At 48.1% G+C, this 18,104-nt stretch overlaps 2 protein-coding genes across 2 annotated transcripts in view; one reads left to right on the forward strand and one right to left on the reverse strand.

Moving 5' to 3' along the window:
- Smcr8 (SMCR8-C9orf72 complex subunit) lies at nucleotides 1-9,860 on the forward strand. Its single transcript, XM_015503510.2, has 2 exons — nucleotides 1-2,848; nucleotides 5,010-9,860. The coding sequence occupies exons 1-2, from the start codon at nucleotides 492-494 to the stop codon at nucleotides 5,461-5,463; spliced, it is 2,811 nt and encodes a 936-aa protein (XP_015358996.1). The 5' UTR covers nucleotides 1-491; the 3' UTR covers nucleotides 5,464-9,860.
- Shmt1 (serine hydroxymethyltransferase 1) overlaps nucleotides 9,676-18,104 on the reverse strand; it is a 20,375-nt gene continuing 11,946 nt past the window's right edge. The window contains exons 6-10 of the mRNA XM_015503512.2: nucleotides 17,136-17,252; nucleotides 15,368-15,490; nucleotides 12,547-12,663; nucleotides 11,250-11,360; nucleotides 9,676-10,907 (exon numbers count right to left, since the gene is read on the reverse strand). Coding sequence (XP_015358998.1) covers nucleotides 10,735-10,907; nucleotides 11,250-11,360; nucleotides 12,547-12,663; nucleotides 15,368-15,490; nucleotides 17,136-17,252 — 641 coding nt within the window. The 3' untranslated portion in view covers nucleotides 9,676-10,734. The remainder of the gene's footprint in view (nucleotides 10,908-11,249; nucleotides 11,361-12,546; nucleotides 12,664-15,367; nucleotides 15,491-17,135; nucleotides 17,253-18,104) is intronic.

Here is an 18,104-nt window from a genome sequence, read left to right on the forward strand (position 1 = left end):
GCGAGTCATGTGATACCAAGATGGCGGCACCGCGATAGCTGGCTCCGGGTTGTGGCGTCCAAGAAGCCGCGACGGTTTCTGCCCTCTGGCCGTGGGGGCGGCAACCTTGGCTGACTCCTGCGGCGGCCCGTAGCCCGTGTTGGGTACCCGATCTGGGGCTGGGGCTGTTGCTGTCGCAGCGTGTTCGGGGGAGTGCTGGTGACCTCGCTGCAGGTGCCTTGGCTGGCCGCGCTGGCCGGAGGAAGAGGCGAGCAAGCAGCCTCCTTGATCACTTGGGCCTTTGATGTTCATGAGGACTTGGAGGGTTCTGGAGGAGCTACCTCTCTGAGGGAGTTGCGGAAGTTCCAGCCGTCTTGTGTGTGAGGCAGCCTAGGACCCCTGGGGGCTCAAAGGAGGCAGCAAGGACCGCGCTTCCTCCTGGCTTAGTCGCAGTGATTAACCCTGCATTGCTTCCCACTTCCTCTCAATGTTCTCTCCATTTATCAGGAAATATGATCAGCGCCCCTGACGTGGTGGCCTTCACCAAAGAAGAAGAATACGAGGAAGAGCCTTATAATGAGCCGGCCCTGCCGGAGGAGTATTCAGTGCCACTCTTCCCTTTCGCCAGCCAGGGGGCCAACCCGTGGTCAAAACTGTCCGGGGCCAAGTTCTCGAGGGATTTCATCCTTATTTCCGAGTTCTCTGAGCAGGTGGGACCCCAACCCTTGTTGACCATCCCTAATGACACCAAAGTTTTTGGCTCTTTTGATCTCAATTACTTTTCCTTGCGGATCATGTCTGTGGATTATCAAGCTTCCTTCGTGGGCCACCCTCCAGGTTCTGCCTACCCCAAGCTAAACTTTGTGGAGGACTCCAAGGTAGTGCTGGGAGACTCCAAGGAAGGAGCCTTTGCGTATGTGCACCACCTTACTTTGTATGACCTGGAGGCCCGTGGCTTTGTGAGGCCTTTTTGCATGGCTTATATCTCGGCAGACCAGCATAAAATCATGCAGCAGTTCCAGGAGCTTTCAGCTGAGTTTTCCAAAGCATCGGAATGCTTAAAGACGGGCAACAGGAAGGCATTTGCTGGAGAACTTGAAAAAAAACTGAAAGACTTGGATTACACTAGGACAGTGCTGCACACAGAAACAGAGATCCAGAAGAAAGCCAATGACAAAGGCTTTTATTCATCTCAGGCCATTGAGAAAGCCAATGAACTGGCCAGTGTGGAGAAGTCCATCATTGAACATCAAGACCTGCTGAAGCAGATCCGCTCATACCCTCATAGGAAGGTGAAGGGGTCTGATTTGTCTTCTGGTGAGATACAACACTCCCAGGATCAGGCCAACCAGGCATCTGCTACCTCTAATCCTGATGAGTCTGCTGACACAGACCTTTATGCCTGCCGACCAGCTTACATCCCCAAACTCATCAAGGCAAAGTCCACTAAGTGTTTTGACAAGAAGTTGAAGACCTTGGAGGAACTCTGTGACACTGAGTATTTTACCCAGACCCTGGCCCAGCTCAGCCACATCGAGCACATGTTCAGAGGAGACCTGTGCTACCTCCTGACTAGTCAGATTGATAGAGCACTTCTAAAACAGCAGCACATAACAAACTTCCTCTTTGAAGACTTTGTAGAGGTTGATGACAGGGTGGTGGAGAAACAAGAGAGTGTACCTTCTCAGCCCAGACAAGACAAGCTGCTTTCCAGACCTTTGGAAGAATGCCCAATTCCTAAAGTGTTAATTAGTGTTGGTTCTTACAAGTCCAGTGTGGAGTCTGTGTTGATAAAGATGGAGCAGGAACTTGGAGATGAGGAATACAAAGTAGAGGTGAGAGAGCCAAGCAGTTTTGACCCCCAGGAAAACCTAGACTACCTGGATATGGATATGAAAGGGAGTATCAGCAGTGGTGAAAGCATTGAGGTTTTGGGCACGGAGAAGTCCACCTGTGTGCTGTCTAAATCTGACAGCCAGGGCAGCCTCACGGTACCATTGAGCCCCCAGGTGGTCCGGAGCAAAGCAGTTAGCCACAGGACCATCAGTGAGGACAGTATTGAAGTTCTGAGCACCTGTCCTTCTGAAGCCCTCATCCCTGATGACTTTAAGGCCAGCTACCCAAGTGCCATTAATGAAGAAGAATCCTATGCAGATAATGAGGGGGCCATCCATTTTCAAGCAAGCATCAGTCCACCAGAGCTGGGTGAGGCTGGAAAGGGCAGCTTGGAAAATACCCCATCCCAAATAGACTCTTCTTGCTGTATTGGGAAAGAGAGTGATGGTCAGCTGGTGCCACTCCCCACTCCAGCCCACACTTTCTCTGATGAGGATGGTGTGGTGAGCATCCCCCCACAGCGCTACCGGCAAAAGGATGAAGGGTTCCATGTGGACTTTGCCGTGGAAAACACCAACCCTTCTTCCCGAGACAACAGTTGTGAAACATTCCCAGCTTATGAGCTGGACCCAAGCTATCTGCTGGCTAGCCGGAATGTCAGTAAGACCAGCCTGGACAACTATTCGGATACCACCAGCTATGTAAGCAGTGTGGCCTCTACCAGCTCGGACAGGACTCCCTCTTTTGCTCATCCTGTTGGCCCATTTTCTGAGAGGCACAAAAAGCGGGCTGGCCAGAACGCCTTAAAATTCATCCGCCAGTACCCTTTTGCCCACCCAGCCATCTACTCCCTGCTCAGTGGGAGGACACTAGTAGTCCTTGGGGAAGACGAGACTATAGTCAGGAAGCTTGTGACGGCACTATCTATCTTTGTCCCCAACTACGGCAGCTATGCCAAACCTGTGAAGCACTGGGTCTCCTCCCCTTTGCACATTATGGATTTTCAGAAGTGGAAACTTATTGGCCTACAGAGGTAATTGGCTCCAGGTGGTGGGGAAAGGCCCTGGTCAGTTTGAGATAAGGCAGGTTGATGTCATTGACAGAACCAGGAAACTTGGTTTCTAGACAGGGCCCAACACCAACTGATAGTGTTGCTTTGGCAAGTCATTATTCTCTGACTTCTGTTTCCTTTCCTCTTGGGTTGGGGGAGGGGGTCATACTTCCTAAGTGGTTGCCAACCCATCTGCCCCCCTGCTGTGTCAGAATTATTTGGGAAGATTTTTTAAGATCATGGATTCCTAGGATTTACCCTAAAGATTCTTGGTCTGCGGTAAGAACATGGACTTTACATGGGTCACCACCTCCCGAGTCCCCTTTTTATTTGCCCCAGAAGTTATGGACCTCACTCCAACCCTTGTTGCATTAGACTACTGGGGTGGTGATGGTGGTGTTATAGCAAGTGCCACTTCTTGACTTAAATCACTTGTGGAGAATCCACTCCAGGCTGTGCCAGCAGGTTCAGGGGACAAGCTGAAGGTACCTGAGCAAGACCAATGCTCTGGAAGAATTCATATTCAGGAGAGAAGACAGGTGACCAGAGCACTGGCATTTAGGGAGATAAATGGGATGTTCCCTGTGTTCTGAGAAGACCAAAGAAGCAACTTAGTGACACATAGGAAGTGAGGGGATGGTGCTTTGAGAAGGACCTGGGTCTTTGGCTTGAGTGAACAGGAGGGTAGGTTGGCTACTCACTGGGTCAGGAAGACCAAGTAAGAGACCAGGCATGGCTCTGAATGAGCCATTCTAGGGCCTCCCAGGGAAACCATCCAGTTCCTGAAAAGAAAGGCCTTCCTGGATGGCTTTTGGTTGCTGATACTTATGGAATGATGGGTCAGTATCCCCCCCACACCCCTCCCTCTGTTCTCCAATTCACTCTTCTCATCCCAACTTTTAACTTGTCAGAGGTAGAGAATCTAAGACACAAGTAGGGGAAGCTCATAGTTCATCAATCTGTCAACACATGATGACTCATCTGGATCAGGGTGGTCCATAATGGTGAAAGGCTGGAGTGCCTTGTGGAGGGGTTCTGAGGGCCAGGCTGGCCAAGTTCAAAAGGTTGGCAATGATATGTGAGTGATGGGGTGAGGGTGCCAGGCAAGGTTGCTGGCCTGTAGGAAGTATATTTGCCCCCTGGAGGGGAAGAGGGAGTCTCAAATCTGAATTCTGGGGCCACCCTATACTGGCCCATTCATTTTGGGGTCACTCCTCCATTCTAAGAAAAATAAGAGGGTTGGATCACTGAATGGTCATTTGCCAAATATTTATGAGGACAACTAAATGCCAGATTCTGCCTAGTGCCAGGATTACAAGGTGAGCCACTCCTTCCCTCCTGTAGTACACATCATGTTCCTCACTATGATGTGAGGGATGAGACCAAATTAGTACAGTCTTAGATCTCTAGAATGCAGTGCTTCTTGTGCATTCCTGACTGTGATGTGAGGGATGAGACCAAATCAGTACAGTCTTAGATCTCTAGGATAGCAGTGCTCCTTGTGAAGTGGGGAGGTGAGTAAACAGCAGTTGCCACGTTGGTTAGTGCTGAGCTCAGAGTAGCAATGATGATGACAGAAGCACTGACTGTGGGCTAGTCACCATACTAACATGGCTCATTTTGTCACTGCAGTGACCCAACAAGGAATGTAACAGTAGGAACTGTTATCTCGACCTCATAGAGAAGCGTTCAGGGTAAGGACCCTGGTCCCAGAGTCACAGAAGCAGAGGAACATAGAGCAGCTCAGGGAGGGAAGAATATGATTTAAATAGGCATGAGTCAAACCCAAGCAGAGAGAAGGGCATTGTAAGCAAGGCAAACAGGAAGGGTATTTTTGAAGCCCCACAAAAGGCTTGGCCTGCTCTAGGAAAGTCCCTTCAGGTAACTACTAGAAGAGGATTCAGAAGCCATCAGGAATCAGACTTCACAGGGCCTTATAAACAAGCCAAGGTATTTTAACTTGGTTATGAGGGTAGTGAGGAGCCCTTTGAAGAGCCTGATGATCAGATTTGCTTTCCAGGAGACAGTGTGTGCTGGATGGGTGGGAATTATCCTGGAGACAGCAAGCCCCATAATCATAGCATCTGCCCCTCCATCTTCCTAATCCCTGCCCTTCCTCCTTACCTTGACTTGTTTGTTTCAGAGTGGCCTCCCCTGGCAGTGCGGGCACCCTCCATGCCCTGAGCCGCTATAGCCGCTACACAAGCATCCTGGATCTGGACAACAAAACCCTGCGCTGCCCCCTGTACAGGGGCACTCTGGTGCCCCGCTTGGCAGACCATCGCACTCAGATCAAGCGGGGCAGCACTTATTATCTGCACATCCAGAGCATGCTCACCCAGCTGTGCTCCAAGGCCTTTCTCTACACCTTCTGCCACCACCTGCACCTGCCTGCCCATGACAAGGAGACGGAGGAGTTGGTTGCCAGCCGCCAGGTGAGCTTCCTGAGGCTGAACCTGGGCCTGGTGAATGAAGATGTCAGGGTGGTCCAGTACCTGGCTGAGCTGCTAAAGCTGCACTATATGCAGGAGTCTCCTGGGTCCAGTCACCCCATGCTCAGGTTTGACTATGTCCCCAGCTTTTTGTATAAAATCTGAAGTTGGTCCCAGCCACTGTGACCAAGACCTGTGACTCAGGGTATGGGAAGGGGAGGGATTGGCGTGACCGGATGGTTGTCCAAGCTGGACTGTTGAGCCCTCTGGTGGCGTCAGTGAAGGAAACGGAGGTGGCAGTTGTGGTTCCCATGTAGCTCTGGGCAGTTTGTGAGATGGGCTGGGTAGAGGTGGGAACCTGGCTCTGAAGGCACACGGAAGATCAGTGACAGGTGTTCACAGCTCCCTGGTCAGTGGTGCCCAGATAGGGGGTGTCCTTGGATTTCAGAGGGTCAGTGGCTCAGTTGGGCAGAGAAGACCCTAGGTTCCTTGATGGGAAGAGGTATAAACACTGGCTATTCATCATTACTGGACTCTGGGATGGCAAAATTGGCTAGAAAGCATCCTGCTAACTGATGATTTGGTGGAAAACTGAACGAGAGAACATCTACTGCCTCATTGAGACCCTTGCTGTGGCCCTCTATTTGGCCTCCTGGAGCCCATCATCCCGGAGAAGACCCATAAATGAAGATTGGAGGGAGAAAGCTCTGGCTAGCCAGGGAATGGAAATGCCCCAGAGGAAATGAGCAGCCCCTTGGTTCTGCCCTCACTTCTGCCAGGGAAGAAAACGCCTGTAAATGGTCCCTAGAGATCATTCCTCATGGGCATCACTAGGCCCAGATGTGAAGCAGGAACCAGAAGACCACAGCCAGCATGAGGATTGTCCTGGGAGCTACAGATGAAATAGTCCATAGGGCCATGAGGCCATGACCACTCTGCAAGAGACGAGTTGCCCGCAGCTCTCCTGGGCCTCCCACTGGCTCTTTCCAGCCAGAGTACAGGAATACTGTCTCCCTTAGGAAGCTCTGCAGACAGGCTGAGACTTGGTAGAGGTACACTCCAGTAGCCACCCACGGCAAGCCTTTGCAACCACTTTACTACCTCTCATGGGGTTTTCTGGACTGGGTCACACCAGGGTTCTGTTCAGCTGGATAGTGTGGGTGGTCATCCTGGCCAGCCGGAATTGAAATGGGAGGGTCTTCCTGGACCAGCGCCCATGTGGCTCTCCTTATAGACCTATCTTTTGGAAAGCTGCATTCATCTGTCCCCACAGCTCATGATAATCCCCATGTGAGTCCCCCTTCAAGGAAGGCATTTGAGACTGAGAAGGAGATACCCTCTGGTTGCTGTCCCACTAATGGCAACCAGCACGGCCTCCCTAGGGCTTCTTCCACCGCTGCCACTGGTGTGCAGACAGAGGGGGTCTCACAACCTTGAAAATGTCATACTTTTTAAAAAGTGTTTTCCTTAGAGGGGAAAACTCTGGGTATTGCTTCTTTTAAAATTTTTTTCCATGAAAATTGCAGTAAACTGGACCCGAGTCAGCTCTGTGTGTACATCTCTGGGGTCCTGGTTGCTCTGTCATCCTGTGCCACCATCAAGGTTTCTCATGGAGGGAGGCAGCTCTACTTCTTACTGAGGGGCAGAGACTGCTAGTGGAAGCTGAGTGACCAAAGTCTGTGTCACATCACTTTCCTTGTCTGTCATTGGCACAAAGATGTGGCCTGTTGACTCTGGCCACTGGCTTTCAGTCAAGGTCCCCATTCCTGTCACAGGGTGTAATTTTGCTTCTGAGGTTGTAACCGAAAACCTTTTGTGGCAGATGTTTCTACCTGTATTCTGTTGGTTCTCTTTGTCCTTGTGTTCAGCACATACGTTCACAGAAGTCACCAGGATGCCTTGGCAGCTTCTGACTGGAATATCTGTTGACTTTCTTGTTGTGGGCTCCCTCGACCTGTTCTTGCTTCCCCGTCAGGTTCCAGATATACTTTGATTTCTGAGTGGCTAAGTGCTATCTTCTCCTGCCTCCAAGGACACAACTTTGATATTTTATCTTTAAGGGAGGGAAGGTCTGTGGAGTCCAAATGACCAGGTGGGAAACTATCACTGGCACCATTGCCATTGCTTTCCTATGTGTCACACCAGCACAGAAACTTCATGGCTAACACTGTGCTCACTAGGGGAACTGATAAAGGTGGAAGATGAGCTTCAGGCAGATGCTGAACAGCCACACTTGGCATTCTGGAAGCTAAAGCCATGCACTGAGAGGTCCTAAGTGGCAGTCCCTTTGGGGAGTATCTGCTTGGCACTCAGCCTCAAGGGCGTCTCAGAGAAGTAAAAGGCAAGAGACTGGTGGGGAGTTAGTGGAGCAGATGGCCCAGGGGGCAGCCACAGCCACAGAAATGGCAAAAAGGGACACCTCTCCTTCAAAGTGGTTCTTCATTATGGCTTCACTGACTATAATGTTTGAACTCCCAGTTTATGTTTTGGTTAAAAATTAGCTTTTCCACATAGTGGTTTCAAAGGCTTATTTGATACAAAGTGTGCTTCCTTTTAGAAGGATCTTGAAAGTGGTGCTGACACTGAGTCATAGCTTGGGCAGAGGCATTTAATACCAATGCTCTGCCAATCCCTAGCCCCTCCACTTCAGAAGAATCAACCTTCCAGAAATTCCCCATCTACACACCTCAAGGGTATGGGAGATCTTTGTAATAGGATCTCTTCAAGAGTTTTCATCTGAAGTATTCCTCATACAACATTAAAAAATAACACTTCCCCAAAAGCAGGTGACATTAGTGCCCCTTATTACTTTAATCCCAACAATTGCTTTGAGGGCTCTGGTACTGAAACTAGTTGTTTGAGGTTTGTTTCAACTGGACCTCTAACCCAATATTTCCCTCCCCACAATTTTTAAAGCAGTCCTGGTTAAGAACCACCTTATCAGACTGCCAATTAATACACTACTGACTTTCAGAAGCTCCATTTTAGAGATGAGCTCATAGTCTTCTACAGCAGATGACTATTTCCCTAGGAATCTTGCTACTTCAGTGAAACCTGTGGATGTTAGCATTTGTAACTCTTCCATAATTTACAACAATGACTGAAGTTACATTGTTCCTGAATTTGGAAATAGACTGATTATTTCAGACATATCTAACGTATTTCAGATCAGTTGCTGGAGCAAACTATAGATTTCAGCCCCACACAATAAGTCCCATTTCAATATCCTAGGAAAGCCAGTAGTAGATTCCACCCTAGTTCTCAGGGCTGTTGCAGTTGAGCCATGTGGTGTGGAGGCAGAGAGCAGCCTCTACTCCCTGGACATCTTGCATGCATACTAGACTCATGCTGAACACATGTCCTACACCACAACCTGAACTATGCATGTGAGCCAGCGTCTTGTGCTGCCATATTGTACCTTCCCTGTACAGCTGGTAGTGCCAACTCAGCCGATAGGGATGAGTCATTACATGTACAAGGCCAGTGGGGGAACTGACCCTCAGAGCAGGCAGGCAGGCCTCTCCTGGGCTCCTGTACTTTCTGCTTCCCTAGAGAGATCACAAACTGGCAAACTCTGTCTTTGTCCCAGTACCATGATTGGAAGTGACAACTGGAATCTTTAGAAGACATTTATCATTAATAGACTGTAAATAAAATGGAAAAGCATCAAATTTCTACTTCTGGTTGGAAAAGTGAAGTCAATCTCAGCTGATAAGGCAGGGCACACTAAGCTTTCCTGAGCCCCTCCTTTGACCTCTTGAGCCTTATAAGGTTTGTAAAAGCTTTGGGAAAGAGGTGGCAGGAGGGGATGGGGATGTTGGGATGGGGAATGAGCACTCAGCAGCATGTTAACCTGCTGGGATGGAGCTCGGCTTCCGGGAGGAACTTCTCAGCTCCAAAATGGGGGTGTCACACAGGGTCTTAGGGGATGTCCAGTTATCTTCAGCTCCTAAATCAAAGGCAGAGGGATGGGAACTGATTTGTCACCTATACCCATGAAGAACACTGTAGTTGTCCCTACACACAGTGGAAGAAACACCAACAGACTATATCCTAGGCCACAAGGAACATCATCTGCAAGACAGGACCCCAGGGAGCTGTATCCAGGCTGGAGCCACAGGTTGAATGGAGATAAATGCCATTTTTAAGATTGCAGCTAGAAGCATAATCTGTGATGAACTCTTGTTATTTTCTAAAAAGCTATTTTACTACTGCATGTTCCTGTGGTATCTGTGAATGTGTATCCCAACCCCACAAGCTGCAGTTGTCACAGTGGCTGGAGTTGGAGTAGGACTGATGCATTGACAGCATCTCACAGGTGTTTTACTGCACAAGAGTTTAACCAGAGTAAATGCCAAACAAATAGTATGAGGAGTAGACTTTTTAAGAAATTAATTTATTTGAGTTCAGATTATTTTTGAAATATAAAAATTGGTTGTATTTTTTAAAGCTGTAATTCTTGTAGACATTCTGTGGTTAAAATTTCGATTGTGCTTATTAAAATGGTCATCTATGGTTTGCATTTCAGCTATGTGAAAAATAAAGATTCTTTGGGAAGGTGACATTGAGTTCCTGATTATAGGAGGGAGTTGGTTTTCTCGGGTGGAGCAGGAAAGCCTCTGGCCCCTGGCTGACTCCCATACCAAGAAGGGACTGGGCCCTTCTTTGGATAGAAGGTGGAACAGATCGTTTGTATAACACTTATTTTTGATGCTGGGGATCAAACATGGGGCTTCATGCATGCTAAGAACATGCTCTACAAGTGAGCTATACCCCCAGCCCTTTTACAACAGACTTTGAGGTGCTGACAGCAAATGCTCCCACTGTACTGGGTACACCTTGTATATACTTGTCTAACTTGTAATTTAAAATACACAGCAGAGGCTTCAGAATTGCCCTCTCCAGTTGTAATGGTCACAGTTCAGTGCTCCTTTGGCAACAATCCCATTGGGCAACAAAACAGGAAGAGTGGGCACCATTTAAGCTGTGAACTGGGGTATTTCTTAACCTGTCGCAGCAAGTCAGGGGAGAGCCCAGCAACTTAGAGAATGCAGAGGAAAATACTGGAATCTTTCTAATAGCTTTCTCCTGTACTGCTGTCTAAATGATTAAGGCTAAAGGGCTATACAATATTTCTTTTTCTAGAATTAAATACAACTGTTGAAAATCAGAGGTTCAAATTTAAATTACTTAAGAACCTAAGAATTACTAACAATCAGTCTTAAATAAATTTCAATTTGTGAAAACAAGAAAAGTCCAAAAGAAATGCCCTCAAAAGGGCAGAGAGGGGCTTAGTAGGTCCCTTGTGGGGCACCTCCATCATCTCTCTTGAGGGACTGGGTCCTCAGGCAGGCGACTCCCTGGGCAGTGCTCCTGTCTGCCCTTCTGGTGTGCGGTGGTGGCGCCAGGTCAAGTGCAGGGAGTAGGATGACAACTTCAGAAGTCAGGCAGGCCAGGCAGAGGGAAGAGAGAAGCAAAGCTCTCCACTTCCTCCCGGAGGGCCTGCACAGCCTTCTGGTGCTTCTCATCCCCTACCAGCTTCTCCTTGAACTCCTTCAGGGAGGCCTTCGAGCCCAGGTTGCTCTGAATCTGTAGAGTCAGCTCTATCCCTGGGCCATAAGACATAGTGACTCACTTGTGGGTCCATCCCACCCTAGCCACCCCAAAAGGAAGGACAGTTTGGAAGTCCAAAGCACACTGCCGCAATGTCCCCAAGCTGGGAGTGACCAAACTATAGGTATTAATGTTCCCCTCAGAGGTGATTCTTGTGTGTGACATCCCTGAGCAGCATACATTTACAGACCTCTCAAATAAGATGTGGTAGAGTGATTTTGCTGCCCCCGACCCCCAACTTGGCCTTGACATAGACGTTGTGAATAGCAGGGTCTTGGCCACAGTTAGAAACTTCACATATAGGAGAATGTGGCAGACACGCCAAATCTTACTCTTACCTCTGTGGATAAAGTGCGCTACTTTTTGGAAGTCTTTTTCCAAGAGTCCTCGGGATGTCAGTGCTGGGGTTCCGAAGCGCAATCCACTAGGCCGCAGTGCACTTTTGTCGCCTACAAGACAAACGGGGCTCTGTCCCTAAGCTACACTTAGAGCACTGTGCGTTTATTTTATGCAGTGCCATGGGCTGAACTCAAGGCCTCATGCATGTTAGGCAAGTGCACTGCCACAGCTACATTCCCAGCCCTTTTTAAAAATTTGAGTCTTGCTAAGTTGCCAAGGCTGGCTTTGAACTTGCGACTCTCCTGCCTCAACTAGGTCATTTTCAGGACAGGTTATTTCAAATGCAGCTGGTGGCTTGCATTTTAAAAGGACAAGTGGGCAAAAAGAATTGGCTTGCGGATCCCGGCTTGGTCTAGCAAGAATAGAGCTGTGAAGAGTATAGCTGATTTAAAAACTAGCAGTAAAAGCTGGGTGTGGTGGCACACAACTGTAATCCCAGCAACTTGGGAGGCTGAAGCAGGAGGATCACAATTTTGAGGCCAGACTTAGCAACTTAGAGAAGCCCTCAGTAACTTAGGAAGACCCTGTCAAAAAATTAAAAAGGGTTGGTGGTATTCAGTGGTAGAGTGCCCTTGGGTTCAATCCCCAGTACTAAAACATCATCATCATCAACAACAACAAAAAGTAAGTAAAAATAAACCAATAAAAAATACTAAAAAATTAGTGTGGTACCAAAGACACAAGGAGGTGGGATCATATTTTGGCTATTCTGTTCTGGCGATCTGCAAAGTAGTCTTCTGTGCTGTGGCCCTTGCTCCTGAAAAGGTCAACATCTGTCTAGGTTTGAGATATGTTACCATTTTATTAATACATTGAGAAATGCTGCCTGTTTCCAAAAAGTCCTACCTCTCATCAAAGGCTATACCACGCTGAGGGCTCCACATCAGCCTTTCCCTTTCTATCACCACAGGGTAAGAACCAAGCCCAAAGGAATATATGGGAAGAAGCCCAGGATTAGCTCCCCATTAGCATGGAGCATATTTGTCCCCCAGTCATCTGAGGTCTGAAATACTTTCATTAGAAAACAACGGGCTGCTGGGCTGGGGTTGTGGCTCCGCAGTAGGTTGCTTGCCTAGTATGTGTGAGGCCCTGGGTTCGATCCTCAGCACCACATAAAAATAAATAAAATGAAGGCATTGTGTCCAACTATAACTAAAAAATAAGTATCAAAAAAACTACAGGCTGGAAGAAATATAGACAGAGGTGTGTGGAAAGAAGATCAAAGAGGAGTCTCACCTGGGCAGGTGTTCTTGTTGCATGCAATGGAACAAGCTTCTAGCACCTTCTCAGCCCTTCCACCATCTGTGCCCTTAGAACGGAGATCCAGGAGGATCAAATGGTTGTCAGAACCCCCTGGAAACAGAATTGGACATGATGGAATGAGAGGTGCATTGTAGGCCAAGTGAAGGAAACTGGGCAGCCGGTGGAGGAGACCAAGGCTGAGGAGGTTGGGAAGTAAGCACCCACCACGAGTATCAATTACCCACAAGAAAAGATGCCCCAGGCCTAGGAATTGATAAGGGGACAGAACCTGTGTAAACAGGGGTATCATACAGAGGACCAATGTGAGGCTGCCAGGTAGAACATCTAGTGGCTTTTGTGGCTCAGACTACCAACACCCATGATATGACACAACACAACAGGGGTCAGCAATGGGTTGGAGTTTCCCTGGGTCCATGTGTTTGTGGCTTCTGACAAATAACTTGTAAATTTCCTAAGTGACTCTGATTTTTTTGCCATGCTGGGGATAGATCATGCATGGCAGGGACTCTACCACTGAGCCACACCAGAGCCTCTCTGACACCAATCTTACAAGTTCCTCTAAGAAAGCACTAGAGAGTGGTGGGTAGGGGTTTCAATTTACTGCCCAGGTGGGAAAACCACCATACTTACTACGTAAATATTTGGTGTTAAGACTCTGCTAGCCTCTTGCTCATTTTATTCCAAACCCTGGTGGGGTTGACAGTTGTGAATGCTTGATATATTTCAGATTTTGGATAATTTGCTAGACTTTCCTGTTTGAGCATCCCTATCCTCAAAGTTCAAAATCCAAAATATTTTAGGTACCCTGTCATGTTCACGAAATTTGATTTTGGATTAGGGATACTCAACCTATATTATCGAAGTAGTACAGAAATCTTAAGTGTTCCCCCAAAGTCCACGTGGCACAGACTTGGTCTGCATGTGATGCTTTTGGGAGATGGTAGAACCTTTAAGGGGTGGGGGAAGGGAACAGTGGACCACAGATCCTTCCTCTTCTCTATTTTGCTGCCTGGCCAGGAAGTGAGGTTTTGTTCCACCACACACACCAGCCATAATATGCTACTTTACCATAGACTCAAAAGCAATGGGGCTGATTGTCGGATGAAAAACCTCCAAAACTATGAGCCAAAAGAAATGTCTTCTCTTTATAGACTTATCACCTCAGGTATTTGCTATCATGATAGTATGCCAACAGAGCTGTCTGGACCTGACCAAAGGTCCAGAAACTCTTCAGAGCCCCTGGGTCTTTCCACTTTGAACTTTCATTAAGCCAGGCATGGATTTGGGACATAAGAGAATTCTCACCTCGGCATGGCTATGTTGCAGGGATGATTTCAAAGATGCAGGGGAGCTAAGTTGACAGCTTAGCTTTGGAGCCCTGTGGCTGAGTCCATTGATTGGCAATGTGGCTTCTGTCAGGCAGTTCAACATTTTGGAACCTCAAATGCCCATTTGTATAAAAAGACTAAAAATTCAAAAGGCTGTCATGAGGTTTAAACGAGACACTATACATAGAGCTTGGCGTGGTGCCAGGCACAAAGTAGATATTCACAGTCATCATCTGCTTCCATGTCTATATCACATCTCAAACGGCAGAATGAGCAAAGATGATGTCACCAGGGACAGGGCAGGCCTGGCGTGTAGGAAGGTGGACGAGACTGCTGACACCAGGGCTTTCCTGTGGCTAAAATGAACAGGACCTAACTCCTTGCAACTCCCATGGCAGTTCCCCAACCAGTGCCACTTGGGAGCTAGAATGGCTACAAATGCAGCCCTCACCACAGACCTGCTGTGCCAAAGCTGTGTTTTACCAGGATCCCCAGGGGATTTGTGTGCACAACCAGGTTTAAGAAACTAATCTAAGGGACCTTGAAGGTCACAGTCCACATTGGGATTTCTATTTCCACTGGATATTGGATTTTCAATATCTTGAAGATGTGAAGGATGAAACAGGAAAAGAAGCCAAGTAGAACGTGATGGGTGGGTATTGCCCAGGGCTGAGGTGGAGCTCACCCAGCCCCTGCCAGCTCTGCCACTAATGGACAGTTTGGTGGGAGCACCACTCCTTAAACCACGGGATCTGGGATCTCTGTAGATAGTGAAGGATAGGGTACAGGGAGAAAGCCCCTAAGCCTACAGATGCCATGACCCCACATTTCTGGTCCACCATCGCTACAAACAGGGCAGCCCTGTGTATAAACAAGCCACCCTTCCTCATGGCAACTGACATTGATTTGAGAAAAATGCTGTCCTTCCTGGAGGAATCTGCAATGCCAGTGACATGGGTGGCAACCCATGGGGTCCTCACCTGGAAATCCACCTCACTCATGGTCAACCAGATCCAGAGGGTTTGTATTAAAGGAAACAAGTCTCCAGCAAGCCAACTCTTCAGGAACATGCAGCCAATCAGGGTCTCCCTCCCAGCAGGGAGAGCCTGATATGCCCTGACCTCAGAGCAAGACAATGTAGAGAGGGGTACTGGGTCCTGCCAATTTCAAGTCCTGGCTCTGCCACCTACAGGAATGTGTTGGCTGCAGCCCAACCTCTCAGATGAGCTTCAGGTACTGCCCCATAGAGCTGTTCTGAGGACACCTATTCCTCACTTTGGGTAATAAGTAGCGGCTTCTGTTGTCATGTGTGGCCCATCCGACAGGGCAGCTGGTAAGGCAAAAAGAATGGGGGGAGAGGAGGACACAAAGGAGGCCCTGCAGCGCCCAGAGCCGCCACCCTGTAGGCCACATTCTGATCACCCATGAGGAGAGTAGGCCTGCCCAACATCATGTGGTATTTGTACCTGTGACTATGTTGTAGCCCAGCTCCGTGAGGGCCTCACCCAGAGCTCTGCAGTTGGCCAGCACCTGCAGCTGATAGATCTTGAATTCTGTAGTCATAGCTTGCTTCAGGGCCACCGCAACCCCTGGTTAGGGAGATGGTGGGTCAGGAAGGCAAGAAAGAATTGAAAGATGATGAATCGAAAGCAGCCCTGTTTCCCCTGATGTTGCCTTGCTTTGCAATTCCAACCAAGGTTGTGGGGATTACATTTTAGTGTCAAATAATATAAATTTCTTCTTTTTCTGATACTGGGGATTGAATCCAGGGGTGCTCTACCACTGAGCTATATACTAGACTTTTTATTTTTTGTTTTGAGATAGGGTCTTGCTAAGTTGCTGAGTCTGATCTCAAACTTGCAAACCTCTTTCCTCAGTCTCCCAAGTAGCTGAGATTGCAGGCATGCACTACAGTGCCCAGTGATATATTTCTTTTTTGTGGTTCTGGGGATTGAACCTAGGGCCTTATATATGCTAGACAAGTGCTCTACCACCTAGCTACACCCCCAGCCCCATGTCTTTAACCCTATGATTACTGCAGACCTTACTGAGGAAACCTTTCTCTGAACAACTGCTTTTGAGGTAAGCTTTCTCTAGGCATGGGAATTGAGTGCTAATAGATTACCAAGTAAAAGCTTTTTAAAACAAGATGGATTTCATAGTTCTTTATAAGCTTCATGTATGAAAATCATCATTCAGCTGCCCCAAAAGTTGGGCAGATACAAGTTAGGCTGATTGCTCAGGTCATGCCTGGATGGAAGGGACAGCCCTGCTTTACCATGTGCCATCCAGACTCATCTGGCACCTGTGTTCAGTGCTGAGGGCTCCTTTACTAGATGGACACAGAAAAAAATGCAGGATCACACAAAATCCATGCACCTGAGTCCTGCCATTGAGTCTCCCATCAGGGTTTGTGAGAACAGTGGCTGGGCACTAGGTAAGCCTTCCAGAGTGGAAGGAACTGGGAGACTGACGGTGCAGGTGCAAACAGAGGACTTGAAAATTCCCCTTAGGCTCCCAATGCCTGCCACGTCCTTAGGACTAAGATTCCACCACTGGCTGCTTTCTTAGGTCTCCTCCTTGGAAACAGTAGCACTTCTCCTTAACTGAGAAGCCACATCTCATCCTGAGCTCCTTGGCCCAAGTTCCACTAATCGTCTTGTTATAAGAGAACAGTGGGATAACTCAGGCCATCACAGACGTCCTTGGTCACTTGTCCAAATAGAAGAAATATATCAGTGAGACCCTAGCTGCGCAGTCACAGAATCAACACAGGAGTTATCAGTGTGGCCCCAGGTGTGAGGGTCAGACACAGGTGCCTTGACAGGCAGGATCCATCAAGGGAAAGGCAGCTTGTCTGGCAGGGCTTGGATCCTAATTTTCCTCAACATTTGCTGAGCCCTCTTCCGTCTTGAGTTCTTCTCTGTTGTTTCTCAAAGGGGGCTCTGGCCTGACCCAGTTTCACTGGAGGATGGCCATGAGTGGAGCAGACACCACTTCCTTCCTGCCCTCATCTTGCACCAATCCCAGTGGTCCACCTTGTCTTCTGTGTTAGCATCTCCTGACAGAGATTATACCCCAAGTTCCCTCCCCAGTGGAAGTCCTGGCTCACACTTTTGGAGGACAAGTGAGATGGAAATTAGAGACCATGGGATGACCATTGGAGCAAATGGGAGGTCATCGTGGCTGATGGTGCCACCCAAGGGCTCTGGGGTAGGCTTGGTGATACTTTACCAGCAATGGCATGGTTGTGGGGACCTCCTTGCAGGCCTGGGAACACAGCGGAATTGATGAGCGACTCCAGGTTGTACAGAATCTCTTTGCCGGTCTTGGGATCCACACTGCGCACTCCTGGGTAAAAAATACCATCAAAATGAAGTCCTATAGGCTGACCCCTCCATCTTCTCAAACCTACATTGTTTATGGTATAGTAAGCACCAGGCTGCCTTGACTCCTGGTGTGAGGACAGCTGCTTTGTAAGGCTATGGAGCAGAGGGGGCCCTTGCTGCTGCCCCTTCCTCTTTTTTTTTTTTTTTTTGATTGAACCACTGAACTACATCCTCAGCATTTTTAATTTTGAGAAGGACCTCACCAAGTTGCTGAGGCTGGCCATGAACTTGAGATCCTCCTACCTCAGCCTCCTGAGTTGCTGGGATTTTTTGGAAACAGGATGGGTCACTGACTGGAACCCTGGCTTCAGCACCTCCACTCTACACCTATCATCTATTATGGCTTCTTTTCTTCATAACACCTGACTATAATGAAGCCTTAAAGTGGAAAGGAACAGAAATTTCCCTCCCGAGACTGTAACAAAGCACATGCCTTTGGCATTTCTTTAAAGATGACTAGGAAGGCGACTTAACAGAAATAATGCTCAGATGGGGAAGGTTTCTTTCTGAGAAAACATTCACACAGTAATAACTTAATAATTACTATTTAAAAATAAGTAATACTAACACCTCTACAGAGGTTTCTTTTTCTTTTTGGTGCTTGTAGGGATAGAACCCAGGGCCTCACACCTGCCAGGCAAACACTCTACCACTGAGCCACATCCACAACCCAATTTGGAATATCCTGGGAGCCAAGAACTGCTCTGAGCACTTTGTATAAATTCATTCAATCTCCTGAATAGCAGTCCAGTGAGACAGGTGCTATTACTCCAGTCCCCACTCTAGAAGTGAAGAAATGAAGCACCAAGAAGCT

This window comes from Marmota marmota, unplaced genomic scaffold, assembly GCF_001458135.2.
Source record: "Marmota marmota marmota unplaced genomic scaffold, marMar, whole genome shotgun sequence".
In the NCBI taxonomy this organism is placed as follows: domain Eukaryota; kingdom Metazoa; phylum Chordata; class Mammalia; order Rodentia; family Sciuridae; genus Marmota; species Marmota marmota.